This window comes from Fukomys damarensis, unplaced genomic scaffold, assembly GCF_012274545.1.
Source record: "Fukomys damarensis isolate Sample0158 unplaced genomic scaffold, DMR_v1.0_HiC HiC_scaffold_14, whole genome shotgun sequence".
In the NCBI taxonomy this organism is placed as follows: Eukaryota; Metazoa; Chordata; class Mammalia; order Rodentia; family Bathyergidae; genus Fukomys; species Fukomys damarensis.
The window spans coordinates 73,575,964-73,595,117 of record NW_022900926.1 but is presented as its reverse complement, the minus strand read 5'-3'; the positions used below and the strand labels follow the sequence as shown (position 1 = coordinate 73,595,117).

Sequence of the window (19,154 nt, the reverse complement as noted above, 5' to 3'; positions counted from 1 at the left end):
GTATAAGACTTTAAAGAAATAGCTACCAAAATGAGTTCTAAAGCTGAAGGTGTGCAGCAGTACCACCTAGATGCCAACTGTAATACCTTCGTCTGTTTAAGTAATCATTGCCCCTCTCTCCCCAACTGTGCTTCATTGTTTAAACTATTGTGAAGACCTACATATTTATTCCTCCTTTTGCTATATGTTGCCCTCTTTCCCTCCCTTGTTTCCTGCCTCTGGAACGTTCACCTGTGTCTACAGAAGATGCATTTTGAAGACCAAATGGCCAAATTGCTTCATGTAGGATTATCATTCAGTCACTGTAATGTTTTCTTATTTTAAAAAATATTTTTTCCACGGTCATGTGGAAGACCCTCCTTCCAAAGGTTTTGTGGTCTGGAGATTTGTTCCTTCAATATTATGCTTGGGGCAGTGGCAAGAAGGGAAGGGCAATAATTATCTGTCTGAGTAAAAAAAAATATGATTTTTGGAATGATTCATATGTGTTTTTAAGCCTACAAATTAACTGATCCGAAGATATCTATTTGCCGAAAACAGTAACTACAGGAAAGTTGCTGGCCCATTGTTGACTTTTCTCCATGGTGACTTCTGCCATTACTTGTCAGTGTGAATTTTAGGGCTTTTGGCAACATAACAGCACTTATCTGACTAGTTGACCTTTTCCTAAATTATCTTGCATTAATTTAAGATAATAGGTCAGCCTAAGAATCAATAAAAATTGTTTGGCAAATGATTTAATCATTTGGCTACAATCTTTTATAAAGAAGGTCAAAGATATCTTTGACTTTATTTTTCTTCCTGTCCTATGAGTATAATGCTATTAGTTATGGTTAATTGCTCTGCCTTGGAATATTATGATACACTTTGTATTTTCATGTATGGTTCTTTCATAGTCTCACAACCATTCTTTTGTCAAACAAACATTGATTAAATACCCACTATGTGAAAGACGTATATCTAGCTCTCTCCTTCCTTTTGCCTCCTAAATATCCAGCATATTATGACCTCCCCAACAAATCTGCTCCATTCATAACTCAAGACCGCAACTCTCAAGATCCAAATGCTCAGATCAAAATTTTAGTATCAACCTCGACTTCACTGCTTAGAAATCATGTTAGCTGTATCTTTGAAATGCAGTCATGTATTACTTTATGACGAGGACAAGTTCTTATGTGTTATGAGGTGATTTTGTTGTGTGAACATTGTAGACCATAGAACAAGCATAGACAGTGTTGCCTACTACGAATGTATGGAGTCTATCTCTCCAAGGCTACAAAACCTTCCCTGTCTCTGTGCTGGTTACTGTAAGCACATGGAGCACAGTGGTAAGTAACATTACCTTAATGTGCCTCCTCAGGTTTGTTTACACCAGCGTCTCCACAAAGACACGAGTAGCGTATTGCACTATGATGTGAAGATGGCCACGACATCACTAGGTGATAGTAAATTCTCAGCTGAGAATCTTTTTGTATATGTGGTTGGCTCATCACTGACAGGAAAGTGGTTATGTGGCACACGAGTGAACACTCAGAATCTGACCATTGCACACTAGGCACTTTTCTTAGCCTCATCATCTCTGTATTGATTAATACAATAACCTCTGAAGGAGTCTCCCTTCATCAGCCCTAAAATACCCTCTGTCTGCTCCCACTGTGCAAGCATAAGTGTTAAAATGTACATAAAATCATATCATTCTTTTGCACAAGACTTTCTTTCTTCTTCTTCTTCTTCTTCTTTTTTTTTTTTGTACTGGGGATCGAACTTTGGACCTTGTGCTTTCAGGGCAGGCAGTGGCACCACTGAACTAAATCCCCAGGCCAGCTCTTCACAAAACTTTCTAAAGATTCCCCTTTCACTCAGCCAAAGCCAAAGTTCTCACAGGGTTGATATAACCTTCTCCCTTCTCTCTAGCCTCACTGTTCATTGCTTTTTTCTTCATCTACTCTAATTGCACGGAATTCATTGCTGATCCTATAATCCTGCTGGACAGTCCTGCCTCAGGGCCTTTGCACTGGTTCTCTTCTCTATTTGCATTCTTCTCCACTCATGTGGTTTGCTTCCTGATTTCCTTCATGTCTCTACTCAGATCATACTTTCTCCATAGGCCTTCCCTGACTACCGTACTTACAACTAATGCCATTACATCACCCACTTCCAGAATTTTGTACTTCCCTCTCCTACTTCATTTTTCCCCACAGCGCCTCTATCTACATTAATCCACAAAGGCTAGGTTACTCTGTGATAAACAACCTCAGGGTTCAGCATGCAACCACTAAAAATGAATTTCTCACTCATCCAGAGCCTACTGCAGGACCAGTTGCTCTCTACACTGCCACCTCCCAGCAGTGACCAGGGATGCAGGATGTTTCCAAATGTGATTTGCCCATTTTGACACATGCCTTCCACTGCCCGAAGCAGAAGAGAATTAGAGGGTAGGGACCAGCTCCCAAGTACTTTGGACCGACACTAACATGTGTCATTTCCACTCAGAGCCCACTGTCCAAAGCTGGTCATGAGGTCCCACACAAGTGCAAGGCTAGGACATGTGGGAAAGCTTTGGTACTAAATTATCCAACATTCTATGTATGTTGCTTATTTCCTGTCTCTCCCTCTCCATCAGGGAACTCCCAGGATGACAGGAATTTTAGGCTAGTTTTGTTCATTGCTATATTCCTGAGACCTAGAATAGTTCCTAGTATACTCATCAGAATATCTGTGGGATGGATGGATGGATGGATGGATGGACAGACAGCTGGACAGATGGATGGATGGATGATGGGCTCACAACCCGTGGGAACAGATAACAAACTCAACAGCCATATGATGGAGGTAGGCCAGTAAGGGGGAGAAGTGCTCAGCTCCTTAGAGATGCAAGGAAGGCTTCTCAGAGAGGAGATATTGGGATGGATTCTTGAATCAGAAGAGGCAAGGGACAAAGGGGCCCAGACGCGTAAGTAGCTCTGCCCATGAAGAGGAGGTCCAGGCCCCACGCTATAAGATGGAAATATAGAGACAATGGGGGAGGTCCAAGAAGTTGGCAGGTCCCAGGCTGTGCATAGCCTTGTAAATGTCACCAAGAAGCCTGCACTTCATCTTATGAAAAACAGGAACCTCACGAAGGACTTCTAGCAGGGGAATAACTGTGATTGCATTTGGGCAAAGATCCTGGAGACACTTCCAAGGCAATGAAGAGAGACATTCTCCTCTTTATACCTCCTTTCTGTTCCCCAGCAACCTTGGCATGGGTCCCACAGCCTAAGAAGAGCCTAACCTTTCCTGTCCAGCCCACGCCTCTCTGCAGCCTCATTTCCCTGGCTTCCCACAACAGCTCGCGTTACTAGCACACCGGTTTGCACCAGATCCTGAACACAGCACAGGCTACCAGGCCTCCACACCTGGGAAACTTAGTGATGTTTTTGGGTCTGTCTGTTTGTTTCTCTCAGTGGTCTTGTTCCCATTCCCAGCAGTCCTGCCTCCAGGTCTGGTGAGATCAGTGTAACAGATCAGCATCTGTACTTTTCTTTCCCCTCCGTGAGAATAATCACATCGTTCAGAACTTGGCATACTGGTGTGTGCGCTGACAAGTGCCCACGATCATACCAAAGACAGAAGGCTATGCCTTGTGGATCTCACCCTAAAATAACAGCAGTGGGTAGCTTTTAAAGGTACTGCTATTCCTATCATTTATGGGCATTTAGTAAAGAAATATTGCTCTGAGGAGCACTTCCTACAATGCATGTGGCAGGATACTCCTTGTCACTTCTCTTGTCCTTTATTTCTACCCTCCCCCATCTCCATTCCAAAAAAAAAAAAAAAAACAAAACCGGGAGAGAGCCTTATGGTAAAAACAATTTTTAAAAGATCTATTAGCAAAATAGCATATGACGGCTGTGGTACAACCAATATTAGTAAGAGAAAGATGTTTTACATGAATGTTTATTCAAAACATCTGAACTCCTCTCCAGCTCCTCTGAGAGGCGTATTAGCTGGGTTTGATGAGCTTGGATCCAGGGAGGGAAGAAGGATAAGAAAAGTTCAGAGAAATCTGTGTGTGCTGAGGGTTGGGGGATGCTTGCTTGGGAAGGAGACCAAGATGGAAGCCTGGCTGGGACATTAGTGAAGGACTCCAGGTGACTGGATGGGAAAATAAAATGTTTCTTAATATCTAGAGTGAACTGTTCAATATAGTAGCTTATAGCCACACGTGGCCATTACAGACTTGAAATGTGGCTTGCCCGAATTGAAATACGTTATCCATATAAAATATACATCAGATTCTCTAGGCTTAATATGAAAGAATGTATATGAGCTGGATGTGGTGGCGCACGCCTGTAATCTCAGCATACACGAGGCTGAAGCAGGAGGGCTGTGAGTTCTAGGCCAGCCTTGGTTACTCAGTGAACTGAAGATCAGCTGGACTATGTAGTGAGACCTTGTCTGAAGAAAAACAAAAGTATGTATCTCATCAAAAAGAGCTTTCTATATGAATTACATGTGGAAATGGTGTCTTACATACATTGGGTTAAATAGATTATATTATTAAAATGAAGTTCACACGTTGCCTTCCATTTTGACAATGTGGCTACTGGAAAGCTTTATGTATGTGGCTGGTATTATACTTCTCCTGCACAGCACTGCTCTAAGCTGTGTGCAGGTGAGCAACGGTTACCAGTAAGATTTGATGCCCTACAGACACAAAGGCACAGAATATGGTGTGGCTGGCCCCTAAAGGGGTTTTGTTTTTTACATTTGTCAATGTAGCGTCTTTAAGAAGGTCACATTCATATTAAACTCTGGCTTCACGGAATAAATTTTCCAGAGGTTGAGATGAAAGTATTTCAGGAGCATCTATAACTGCACTGAAAGGTAGACATTCTCAATTTCATTTCAGAGAAATAGATTTAATATAAATTTTGTCTTATCCGTCTTTTGTTAGGCAGGGCTGAAATTTTAGACACTGTAGAAAAATTCATTCAAGAGACATCAAATGCACCAGGAAAATAGGTTTTTAGAATGACAGAGTTTCTAATTGTTCAATTCTGTTTGTTTGTTTGAGACAGAGTCTTGCTACATACTTTAGACTAGCCTTGAACTCATTATATAGCCTAGGCTGGCCTCAACTCCCAGTGCTCCTCCTGCCTCAGCCTCCGGAGTACTGGGATTATAGGTGTGTGCCACCATGCTAGGCCCAGTTCTAAATTTTTCTAATTTTTTTCTACCTTTGTTTTTAATTTTTTTCCCATTTAGTGCTTAGAAAACAGTAAAGGGGCAAAAGGTACCTCTTCTTTGTACCTTTGAACAAGTCCAGTACTGTATAACGGAAAGGGCCTCTCCTGCTTTCTCTGTTCACCATAAAATCAACAATCCAACAATTGACATGTTCCCTTCCTCTTGTAATCTCCAGGGCTGCTTTCTTATACTCTGTTTGCATCCTGCTCCCATGTGAATGCTGGGTCTCACTGTGATTAGAAAGTCATTTTTCCTTTTACTATAATTTTTTATAAGCCATTTTTCTGGTAAATTCCCCACTTGTTACTCTATCATGTTAACTGATTCCAGCCGCTAAGAAAAAGGTGTTTGGGGAGATAAACAAGGAAGAAAAGCAGCAGAATAGCTCACCTTGTGCTCAGCAGGTGTCCCGTGGACAAAGTGCTGAGCTCCTGGGCTTTGCAAGGTGCCCAGGCCTCCTTTTGCGATATTAAGCCAAGAACTGTCTTCCGCAATGGGGACCAGTTTCCCAGAAACCAAGGTAAGGCCTGAGGTACTGATCGTCAAAGTTCGCTCAACAGATCTGAAATAGTTCAGAATTCCTAAGCAGGTGCGCTGAAACAGAGAAAGAACAGAATCAGCCCTCAGCCCTTTGCTTTGCTCCACCCCACTGAGTAAAACTTGTAAGGGTCTCAAGAGGGGTGAGTCCAACCAACTGTGGAGAAAGGAACACAGCATCCCAGAAGGGGGCTGATTTCCTGCTCTAAAAAAAAAGTGGAAAGAGCAAAAAAGCATAAAGAGCAAAAGCATAAAAATGTACTGTTGCTGAAAAACAGGAGTGCCCCCTTTCTAGACAGTCAGACTTTCTGGAGACCTGAAACCAGTGTGACAGGTCATTCACATACCTGTAGCTCCCGGATTCGCAGGTGGCGCAGACACAGGAAGGACAAGAAGGCCCCTCTCATCAAGGCAGGGTTCTGGTCCCTGGGCCCAGTCCCATCATCCAGGCCCAGGAATTGTAGCGCCATCTCATAGTTGTATCTTTAGCAAGCAGGAGAAATACAATAAATACTTTTCACTTCAAAGTAGTTCAGAAAATTCACATAAAATTGAAGTTGATCTATTTAACTTAAGGGAATTTCATAATAGTTACCCTTTAAAATGTACTGGAGGGAAATTAACTACTCTACATGGGTGAAAATAGAAATTTCTCTTAGCAATCACTCCTGTTGAAAACACAGTCCTAGAGTGAAACATTAATTCAGTTGTTTGGCCTGTTTTAAGAGTCTTCCTTTCATTCCAACTTCAAGTATTTTTAGTTAACTTATATTAGTCAATCAATCACTCAATTTCCCCACAGTTTTTAAATCCCTTTCCAATGAAAAATTTTTTTACCCTGTGTCTTTTCTCTCTTTGACAGGACCGTCAGTCACGGAGACTTGGCTGAGACTTTGGGCTACATCATTTTCATTTCGTTCCATTGAAAGGTCATTGTCCTTAACAGTCAATCAAAAAGTTAGTGTGAGTTCAAGTCCATGAACATTTTCAATATTATTAACAAAATCATACTCGAGTCATCATAAAATTAAATATCATGAGCCATTTCGATGCATTAATAAAAGAACATCTTGATCCATTTCTACCTGACATACACACAGAAAATCTAGATTTCAACCATAAATTAAAGGCTCAGAGTTTTTACTAAACAAGTTTTTGCTTTTGCAGTACTAGGACCAGACCCCCACACTAAGCTACATCCTTGGCCCTTCTTAAAATTTTTACTTTATATTTTGAGACAGGTTCTCCCTAAATTGTTTAGCTGCACAAACTACTCCTCCTGTCTCAGCCTCCCGAAGTGCTCGGAATACGGATGTGTGCCACCATACCAGGCTTCCGGTTTTTGTTTTATGAAAATATTCATGGCATTTAAATAGCAGCCACCCCACTTCCCGCTGTTTTACGCAATTCACTTTACAAAAAAAAAAAATCAGTCACATAAAATTTTCAAGAACATACGCATTGGAATCTTGACATGAGGAGGGGTAGGTGGGACATGATGGTGGTTACCGTTAAGCAGTGATCCGCTCTGCCTGTGAGCAGTGTTTGTGTACATGTCAGTAAACTTCGGTGCGCATACTACAGTCCTAGAACAGGAAAAGTCCTGGGAGGTGACATGGGGTACTCCTGTTCCAATGACAGAATCAGAAAAGCATCCCCAAATGAAGAGCATGTTAATTAAAAAAAAAAAAATCTGCCAGAAAACATACACCCTATGGGGAAGCTGAATGGATACATTTTTGGGTTTGAGGGGTCCCATGGAGCCCTTTGCCTCCTGGGCCTGGAGTGCTCTTGGACTGTAGTTCAGCACTGCCCCATGAACTCCCAGAAGGAAGGCTTAGAGCCACATCCTTTTCCTGACGGGATTGTGACCTTTTCAGCTGCTTCTAAAATTACCTAGAATTACATAGGAAAAGACAGAAAGTGACGTCAAGTTAGAGTGAAAAACATTTGAAGGACTGACTGAGCAAACCACAAAAGGGCTCCTTGACCAGCAGATTGCCAGGAAGAAAGGAAGCGGGCAGAGAGACTGGGATGAGGAATGGGAGATACCTCGGCATATTCCGGGAAATAGGGTCAAACACAGCCCACAAAAGGAAGCTGCTTTGAAAATACCAGAAGCCCGGGAGGGTGCCCCCTTAGGAGTTGGAAGTATATGGAGGTAAGCAGCAAAGCTGCCTCGAAACTAGAATGCCAGTACCTTCTGTGCTCAATCTTTCTTCCAGGCAGGTAAGTCAGTAGCCCTTTCCCTAGCCTGTGCTGGGTCTTAGGCAGCATGCCCAGGTTCACGTGAATTTGAGTTCTGAGATTTCTGCTGATGACACATCTCACTTCCTGCTAGAAAGCCGGCTGAGACAGCAGATAGGGAAGTAGGATGGCAGGAATAATTACAGGAAAAGTAAATGTATTCTGTTATTTTTTCCATCCCCCAAAAACATCTCTACATTTTTTGTGTGTTTATTCACAGGCAAAGGAAAAGACTAAAAGGCTGTGTATACCAAATATTAACAACAGTGTTATTGTAGGTGGTGTAATAATTGTTGATTCTTTATTTTCTTCCTTGTACTTTTTGGTTTCCAATTTTTCCATGATGTCACCATCGTCGCCAGAAAATACTTGTTTTTAAAAGTAAATGTTCTGGCCGGGACTGTAGTTCAGCAGCACAGCACCTGCCTGGCCAGCGTGAGGTCATGAGTTCGACTGCTGGTGCCACAAACAAAAAAAGAGTAAACGTTCTACTGAATTTGATGAGAAGAACCAGGGAAAGGCATCTCACATCTCCTAGAACTTCTTGCATATTGAAGCTACTGTATAAAACACTCTTATGAGAGCATACCTCGGGCTAGCATTCACTCTAGAAATGGAGGGAGCAGTAACAGACTGGGGACATGTGGAGGCTCGTTTCCCCTTGGGCTGTGGCCAGTGAGAGAGACACAGGAAGAGGCTCTACCGCTGCTCCCTGACTGCGCAGCCTGGACGCAGCACCTCGCTACTTCCCAAGGTTAAATACCAGTGACCGATTGAATCCATATATTAAAAATATGATTGTACCTTCCATCTACAGTTATTCGAATGAACGACAGCTTTCTTAGGGATTGCCTGGTTCACAACTAACTTGACCCAACAGAAGATTCACTTTGGCCTTGCTGGTCCATGCCGTGTCCTAATCAGGACACTAAATATTTTTTAAAAATTTAAAAAGAATATGAAAGTCTTAATAGTCCATCTTGACCAGAACTATCTCTTTCTAGTTAATATTATCACTACTTAACAATTATAAGAAAAAATGATATTTTTATTTATTTCCCAATCCCAGACCTTTAAATAAATTGGAAATTAGGATTGTGTTAGAGAAGGTTTACCTTTCAATGCCAATGGTAAATAAAAGCCTAACTCAAAATGTGACAGAAATATTACAAACATTATCAGTGTTCAGACAATTATATACAATGTTAAAATGGATGTGGGAAAACAGGGACTCTCACAAGTCTCCACTGGGGGAAACATGGTATAACCATGATGGCAGAAACCATGGAAATATATTTGCTTATTCTGTGACCCAGAAAATCGACTTCCAAATATCTACTCCAAAGAAACACATGTGCAAGAAAGTTCAGTAGGCATGGCTTTTAATAGGAGAAAAAAATGGGAAGTACTGGCCATGGGGATGGTTCTGTAATCTGTGACATACAATAAAATACCATTAAAAAGAATAAATACCATTAAAAGATCTGCAGGGGCAGATCTTCAAGACATATTGTTGCATGAAAAGAAACTGAATCCACATAGTGTGACATATTATTTATATAAAAAACTAAAACACAAAAATACATATAGTGTTATATATATCCCCCAGCCTCAGCCCTGGTGCTAGGGACTGACCCCAGGGCCTGCACACTGAGCTATTTATCAGCCTTTCTTTATTTTGAGACAGGGCCCAGCTAAGTCACTGAGTTGCCCCAGACTGGGCTTGAACTTGTAATCCTCCTATTATAGCCAGCTAAGTTAGAGAGAAATTAATACACAGTTAGAGAGGGGTTGGGCCGTCAAGGAAGTCAGCACAAAAAAATCAGAATGGTGGCTAGAGGCAAATCTGAAGAGATCTAGGCCTCAGGATGCAGGTGTGATAGCCAGGCCTGCAAAATAAATAGCATCTTGAGATTTTACTGTAATTAGCACCAGCTGGTCCAGTAAGTCTAGAGCCACATCAGTGGCATAGGTGGGGGACCAGAACGTCGGAACCCATACTCCCCTCTCTTCTCCAAATGCCTTTGTTCTTTCCGTGTACCCTTGCTATGTGACTCGCTTGCCTATTGGATCAATATTAGCAAGCAGCTATACTTGTAACCCTTAGGTTGATGGTGGTCTGACCCACATTGGACTCAGTGATTTTGCTGTATAAATTACCCCTGATGAAGATTCAGGAACCCTCCTGGAAATCCAGGAGCTACTTTTTCCCCCTTACTTCCAATGAGACTCTCCTAACTTCTTCCTTTGGTTGGAGACTTCATTCCTCCGTGTCGTGAGGCCACATACTTTACACATTTGCCATTGACCAGGCCCGCAGTTATTTTCCTATATCACGTCTTCTTCTACCTCCTACCTTGGACTAAAGGTGTGCACCGCCACACCTGACTACTATATATATGTGGACATATGTATGTGTATGTTGTTGAAACACCTGCAAACAATGATGGTGCTTATCTCTGAGGAGATGCAGTGGGGATGAGTATTGGGAGATATGATAGTCAAAGAGGGACTTCACTTTTCAGTTATGAATGAATTGTTTTTACAAGGGTGAGGGGTATGTAGGAATTCTTTGTACTGTGAAACTTTTCTGTAAATCTCACAGCAGAAGGTATTTATTACTGCTTGTAGTGGATTGACTAGTGGTCAACTTGTAACGCCCAGCTGAATTGAATCAGTGTGGTCTGGGCATGGAGGATCCACCCAAGGATGTTACCAAGAGTCATAAAAAGAGAACTAGGGAGGAAGATCTTGGCCTGTTGGTTTTCTAGGAGAAGCTTGCTGCGGACGGTTTTCCTGATGCGAACTCGGCTGTTCTCATCAGAGGAGGAGCTCAGGACCACACTGTCGCTGGGAATGGCTGCTGATTTCATCAAGGGAGCTCTGAGTTTACCGTAAGCATCATGTCATGGCTCCAATGTGGATCCCTCAGCTTGGTGGCATAAATCCTTCATCTCATGAGCATAGATTTTCTGGCCTCCACCACTGGCCTTTGGGCCTTCCAGGTGCAGATCCTCAATACGGAAGCATGAGACATTGCTGTGGGCTCTGGGCCTCTGGATGCACTAGAGGAGGACACTGCCTTGGACTGTAAGCCTTTAGCTGCACTTGTGTGGGAAACTGCTTGGGTCTAGGCCCTCAGTTGAATGTTTTGGGCTTCTAGTGTGTGGTTAATCTCTTGTATTCCTTGCATTTGACTCTTTGGGTAATCATCATGAAATAACCTTAGAAGTTATGAGCCCTGTATTTAATGTATTCCCTCGCCCAATCCTGCTAACCACAACACCACTAGAGTTTAAAATAAATTTGAAAGAATTCCTTAAGGAGAAAAAAATGATCACTAGAATGGAGTAAACCTAGCAAATACCACTCAGTCAATCAAATGAACAAAATTAACATCACCAGTCCTGCCATGTTGATATCCTGTTCCCCGACACTATCTGATGAGAAAGAGTATTTTTGTCTGTGTCATATTTCTCTTTGCCTAAACCCATAGCCCCAGTATAACTATGAGAAAAATGTCAGACAAACTCAAATTAGAGATCCTTCTCCAAGTTGCCTGGCTAGAACTCCTAAAGGCTGCCAAGATCATGATAAACACTGAAAATCTGGAAACCTAGCACAGACCAGAGGAGGTTGGATCATTAAATGCAATATGGTGCCTTAGGTAGGACCTTGGAGCCGGAAGAGAACAAATAAAGTTTAGTTAACAGTGACTAGTAATGTTGCTTCCCTAGGCCTGACAAATGTGCCCCTGTAATATGAGATGTTAATAATGGGAGAAACTGAGTGAAAGGTGTATTGGGAACTCTTTGTACTACTTTGCAGCTTTTTCATACACATTAAACTATTTAAAACATGAAATTTTTATTAAAAAACAAAAACTTTAAATAAAGGCTATTGATGAACAACATTCACTGTGAATCAGCCAGAAACCATCCTGATGTTGCGGGGGCATTAGTGATTGATTACATTCTCTCCTGGTTGTCAAAACGGACAGCCCAAGAGATTTACTTGCCGTGGGATATTGGTTGCCACTTGCCAACCTCAGAATCAGCCTGCTGACCAGCATACTTGTGCTACATTTTGAACTTGGCCGCTACCTGCTTGCAAAATCATAACAGCTGCAAGACTCATACGCACATGCTTGTAACTCCTCTCAGCTGCTACGTGTTTCGCTCAATCCTAATCTCACCTGACTGGCATTTAAGATTCCGAGTGGCAACCGGCTACCACTGAGGCCCCCGGGCAGTATAAAATGATGGAAATACACGAAGAAGCCACAGGAAAATATGAAGGAAAGTAGAAAATACAGTTTTATAAGCTGAAAATTTCCTTTCTTAAACCCAGTGGTGTTTCTCTTCTCTGCTTGGAAACAGCCCTCTAGGCTGTTTTCACGTCTGGCTCCATCTCATTCACTGAATTTTAGCTCCAGTGCCACCCCCATCCCTACCAAGCCATCTTTGCTGACTTTGGTAGAGGGCGTCTCTCTGCACCCATGGTTCTCTCCCTGCCCCCCTGGTCTTCATCATGGCGCTTACAAGGTAGAGTTACGGATCTACTTTTTTGTTTATTCATTTATTGTATGGTGCTCTCCTGGGCAAGGACTGGGTCTGTTCATTGGCTGAGCCCAGTCCGATTCCTGGCACAAAGGCAGCATCTTGGTAATAATTGCTAAGTGACTGAGACAAATATGTAGAGTATTTTGTGTGTCTGTTACATGTCTCCCTCATGCCCCATCTATGGAACCTGGAATCTGAAAATATACTATGGAGTCTGGAGTCTGTTTATCATAAATCACTTCAAAATACCTGGAAATCAATTAACTCTCTCCTCCCACCCCTTCCTCTCTTCCCTAGAACACCAGGCCCAAGCACCTGCATCTTACCTTTTTTTAAAAAAATTAAGTTTATTGGTACATTTTAGGTATACAGTACGGTTGCATTCATTACTGGGATCTTGTACCTTTACATGACAGGTCTTGGTTCTCATTTTTTCCCCTTGTCCCTGAACTCCCTTCACCCCCTCCTCCCTTCCCTATTTACAAAAACTTGGTTTTCATTTTTTCCTTTCCTCACATTTTTTTCTTTTCCCTTATTTCCTTTCCCCTACCTTTCCCACTTCCCCTACACCTTTAGTCCTTTTCTTCCTATTTCATATTGCCAATTGTACAATTTCAACCTTATTTACACTTAGTTTTTCACACCAGAGAAACTATTTGGTATTTACACATGTGTGTCCTATTTATTTCACCAAAGAGTATGGCCTCAGTATGCATCCACTTAGCTATAAATGTCTCTAATTTCTAATTCTTTATGGTTGAGTAGTACTCCATTTTATAGGAAAACCACATCTTCTTTATCCAGTCTCCAGTTGATGGGTAAATGGACTGTCCCCATGTTTTAGGTATTACAAATGGTGCCGCTATAAACACGGGTGTGCATACATCACTGTGGTATATGCATCTTACCTTTTGAACCTGAAAATTCTATGACTTATGCACTTTAAAACAAATTATATCATTCTCCTTTCCTCCAAATGACTCTCTCACCTGGTTTCTTCTGCCCACCCTCTCCTCATCTCCAAGCATTATCTATATCTTAGTTTTCTCCTTCCTTTTCTTTCTTCTCCTTCCTATCAGAGAATAAATACATCCAGATCATCCCATCGTAAGTAAGCAAATGAAGCAAAAACTTCACTTACAGCAACAAACAAATAATAGCATATTAAAACTTCAACAGGCTGGGCATAGTGGCACTTGGGAGGCTGAGGCAGGAGGATCACTGTGAGTTCAAGACCAGCCTGGGCTACACAGTGAGTTCCAGGTCAGTCTCAACTACATAGTGAGACCCTGTCTCAAAACAAAAACAAAAAGAAAACATTTCAACAACACATTATCACTGTAAAGAGAAACATCTCCCAGCTTTGTGTAAAAACCTCCTTCAACTGCCAAGCTCCATGCCTACCCTGTGCAGCAGCTGCCTAAGTGGCTTCAGTTACTCCCTTTTTTAATCTGATTAACATCGTACTGCCATGTGAATTTTCTTAAAAAAATCTATCTCTATCTCTATCTCTATCTATCTCTATCAGTGCCCTTGCAGGATAAAACACAAATTCCTTTGTCCAGAATTTATAGGTATTCACTTGTGCTGGCCGCTCTCCAAGTAAAGCACAATTTCTCTCCACTATAATTCCACATGAATCCTCACTCACCCGAGTGGGACTTGGACTTACCATCTAATATATCCCTGCTTCATCGTCATGTTTTTTTTTTTTGCATCGAGTTTATTCCTTTTTTATTACTGAGTGGTATTCTGCAGTATAGGTGTACCATTTCTCATTACTCATTAAGTTTATCGGTACATTTTAGATATACAGAATGATGACATTCAGCATTGAGAATTTGTACCTGTACCTGACATATCTTGGTTCTTATTTTTCCCCCATTCCTCTGCCCTCCCTTCAACCACTCCACCCCTTGCTATTTACAAAGACTTCGGTTCTGTTTTTTCCTTTCCTCATATTTTTCCCTTTCTCTTCTTTCCTTTCCTCTACCCCTACTAGTTCCCTCCCCTCCCCCTTTGGACCTTTTCTTCCTATTTCATATTATTATACATTGCGATCCTCATTTACACTTGCAGTTTCTCACACCAGAGAAACTATTCGCTTTTTACACCTGTAAAGCTTTATCTCACTTAAGAGTATGGCCTCAGTATGCATCCAGTTAGCTATAAATGTCTCTAGTTTCTCATGTTTTCTTGGAGACAAGGTCTCACTACATAGCCCAGGCTGGCTTCAAACTTGTGTCAATCCTCCTGCCTCAGCCTCCAGGGTGCTGGGGTTATAGGTGTGTGCCACCACACCCGGCTCCATCATTCTTGCTACCTCTTCTACAAAGTGCTACCTTCTTTCTTTTCACTACTTGTCCAAGCCTACATCTCCTTCAAGCCAGGCTCCATGCCCTTTTGAGAGGCTTTCCCCATTAGTATCAGCCTGTAGGGACCACTTTTCTCTAAACACTCTCCATATTTAATCCCTGTCCACCTGTGTATTTAGCATTAGGATATGAAGCTTTGCATTAGTATTAATCCACTTAAGTCTGTGTCTTAGTAGGAACAACATATCCTCTTTATATGCTTCTTTTGGCAAACATATAAGCTCCCTCATAATGAAAACAAACCTGGCTTGATAACAGAGCTTTTGGTGAGAGGGAGACAGAAAAACTATCAAAGTACCTTTCTCTCTCTCTCTCTCTCTCTCTCTCTCTCTCTCTTTCTTTCATTTTGTTCCCCCCCTTCATTCTTTTTTCTGAAGTACATTTCTAAGAGCTGCCCACAGATGCCAGGTTAAACAGAAAGGCATATTAGTTACTTCTTAATGTTTTACCTGGTAGAGGTTGACATTGCTATAAATGTTCTCCCAGATTTTGTCATAATTGCACTGATGTAAACCTTGGGGAGTCATGAAAGATGGATGATGTGGATTCAGTGTGATTGTCTTAGCAGCGTGGTCTTGGAGCACTTGCATTACTCGCTTAGGGTCAGAAATCTTAGAAAAGAGAGGAGTAATAGTTAGTACAACTGTTATTCCCTTCTCCTCAGCAAGAAATCTGTCCCATACCCATGAATAAGGAAGAAGCCCTAGATGGGACTTTATTCAACTAAAAAAACAAAACAACTCTAGCATTGTGATTATCCAAATACGTTCATCCATTCCACACCATAAGTATTTACATGTATGTAGCAGCGCATTTAAAATTCGTGACAACTGTAAGATAACCTGAGATGGCACCTCCAACAAGCGTCGTGGCATCAGTGAAACATAAACACCATCAGTGCTGGGCAAACTCTGTCCACTGTGAGGACACCGCTGAGAGAGGGAGGAGATGGCAGCAGGGTAGCACACACAGAGCCCGAGCTTTGTAAGGATACAGAGTTGGGCTCATATCTCCATTGGAACTCTGGCTTTCCTACACACAGTAGTTCATGTCAACAGAAATACTAGTAATATTTCTCCTCAGATCACTGCAAGATGACCACCATGTAATAATTGTCCTCTTTCTTCTGGAGATAGAGAATTGAATAACAATCCTCGACTTGAACTTCTACATTAGTAATAATGCACATCATTATACAATTTTAACATCACCAAATTAGGGATTTATTCTAGTTCCTATCACCACCTCAGAGGTATTTCCTGCAAACAGAAAAATCCAGCCAGCCAGGTATGGTAGCTCATGCCTGTAACCCCAGCGCTCAGGAAGGTGAGGGAGGAGAATCTCCATGAGTTCAAGACCAGCCTTGGCTACATAGTGAGTTCAAAGCCAGCCTGAACTGTACAGTGAAATCTAGTTTCAAGTGGAAAAAAAAAATCCTAAAATTCATATGGGGTCTCAAGGAACCTCCAAATACCCAAAACTATTTTGAAAAAGAAAAACAAAGCTGGAAGATCCCAATTTCCCAGTTTTATAAAGCTGTAGTAATCAGCATGGTACAAGTATAAAGACAGACATGTAGGCCAATGGAATAGAATATAGAGCTCAGCGATAAATCCCTCTAAAAGCAGTCAAGGATGCTATATCACGAAATGAAGAGAGGGCAGTATCTTCAATAAAGGGTGTTTGGCAAAGTGACTAACCACATGTGAAATAATGTTTTATTCTTATACCATAGGTAAAAGTTGACTCCAAATGGATTGAAGACTTAAATGTAACACCTAAAATTATAAAACTCTTAGAAGAAAATGTAGAGGAGCTGGGGATTTAGCTAAGTGGTTCTGCCACCTGCCTTACAAGTACAAGATCCTGAGTTTGATCCCCAATACCAAAAAAAAAAAATGTAGGGAAAAGCTTCATGATATTGGAGTTGTCAATAATTTTTGGCTATGACACCAAAAGCCTGAGCAACAAGAGCAAAAGTCAATGAATGGCATCACATCAAACTTAAAAAGAATTGCGTTCATCAAAGAATATAATAAATGGAACGAAAAGGCCACCTACAGAATGGGAGAATTTTTCTCTAATTATATATTCAGTAAGTGGTCAATAGTCAGAATATATTTTTAAAAACTACAACATAAGAAGAAAAAAATCAAATAATCCAAATAAACAAACAAATAAATAGGCAACCCAGCAAAGGATTTGAATAGCCCCATCCCTAAAGAAGATACACAAATGGTCAACAAACATATGACAAGATTCTCAGCATCACTAATCATCGGAGGCATGCATATCCCCTCATACCTATCAAGATGGCTACTGTAAAACAAACAAAAACAAAATCACAAGTGTTGACAAGGATGTGGCAAAACTGGAACCTTTCTGTACTGCTGGTGGGACTGTAAAATGGCATAACTGCTACAGACAACAGACATATGTAGTTTTCTCAAAAAAATTAAAAATAGGATTAACATATGATTCAGCTATTTTACTCCTGACATCTTCAAAAGAAAGCAGGATCTCACAAATATATTTGCATATCAAAAATATATTTGCATATGTTCATGGCAGCATTATTCACAATCATTACAAGGTGGAAGCAACACAAATGTCCATCAACAAATGAACAGATAAAACATAATATATACTTAGAAGGCCATATTATTCAACCTTAAAGAGGAGGGAATTGACATCTTCTAACAGTTGAACCTGGAGGACATTATGCTAGGTGAAATAAGCCAATCAAAACTGTTATCTATATAGTAAAGTAGTGAAATTCACAGAAATAGAAGGAAAAATGGTGGTTTCCAGAAGGTGGGGTTGAGCAGGTGGGAATTGTTTAATGGGTATAGAACAGAGTTTCAATTTTGCAAGATGGAAAAGTTCAGGGGATCTGTGAATATAAATTCACAATGTAAAATATATTTAATATTACCAAACTATATACTTAAAATGGTTTAGATGGTGAATGTTGTATTTTTAAAAAATCACAATAAAAAGTCATTTAGACCAATATTTTTATTTCACTGGAGAGGAAAGTAAAACTCAAAGAGGTTACATGATTTAGACTAATGTCACAGCAAGACTTGGTTGATGTTAGATCGGCTAAATGGCACTTTCGACAATTTCGATTTTATACTGAAAATCATAGGACCTTTAAAATCTGATAATTAGATTAAAAAGTTCCAAATAAAGTCTTCATGGTGAATCATGCCAACATTTTTAAAAGAGAAAATTCTTTTTTAAAAGGATAATTGTTTAGCAAAAATTATATCTACAAGAGAACATGCTTATTATTATTATTATTATTTATTTTTACCTTCAAAAACTTTGCTTGGAGTTGCAATAATATATCTACTCTTTTTCGTTCTTTAAGTTTGATCATCATCTTCTTTTGCCAGGGATCACATTTTGGTTTGATCTAGTGGACAAACATTCACATAAAGTTACAATGTAACAGAGTGGTTAGCAATGAAAGTTGCAAACGAAATGTTTCCAGGACTTTCTGAGGTAGGACCTGGTCTTGGTGCCAAAGTTGTCTGAGGGAACTGAGGTCTCGGGAAGGGTCTCTGAGGGATCACACATTCACTGAAAGTGACAGCAATGCTTGTTGGTACCTGGCCTATGAGATGCAGTGACTCATTGTGGACTATACTGTGTGCCACGAGCAGGAAGGATCCTAAACCCATCAGTTCTGGTCACTGCACTTTATTCATGAAGCAAGAGAGAAGGAGGCTATCCACAGAATCCTTGTGACTCCAATTTAAAACTTCATTTTTCTCATTAGTGAACTGTATTTTAAAAATCACTTACATTGCTGAGACTATCATCAATATGCTGGTACTCTCAAACATGTCTCAGTCCTAGGCTCTGGCTTATTACATCCACTTACCTCCTTGATATGTAAAGCTAATGATCTGAAATTGAAAATCCAGCTTTCTCTCCACTAACCACCCTGTGCTCAAGCTCCAGACTTAGGAGTAATATTAGATTTCTCTCTTTTTTCTCAGTCCACTGGTCAGAATGAACTATGCTCAGAATGGTTGTCTCTCTAAAATTTATATGTTGAAACTTAACCTCTAAGGCCATAAGGAGTTGAGACCTTTCAGAAGTGAGTAATTTATGAGTGGAGCCCTCATGAACGACTGATGCCCTTGTAAAAGGGCTCGAAGGAGCTTGTTGGTCTCTTCCAACACATGAG

General features: G+C 40.9%; 1 protein-coding gene across 1 annotated transcript in view; it reads right to left on the bottom strand.

Moving 5' to 3' along the window:
* The window catches only part of Ccdc162p, a 187,355-nt gene that overhangs the window by 128,093 nt on the left and 40,108 nt on the right, over positions 1 to 19,154 (bottom strand). Inside the window, 5 exon segments of the mRNA XM_033763439.1 lie at positions 5,623 to 5,826; positions 6,117 to 6,252; positions 6,607 to 6,707; positions 15,403 to 15,564; positions 18,273 to 18,374. Of these exon segments, the coding sequence (XP_033619330.1) occupies positions 5,623 to 5,826; positions 6,117 to 6,252; positions 6,607 to 6,707; positions 15,403 to 15,564; positions 18,273 to 18,374 (705 nt within the window).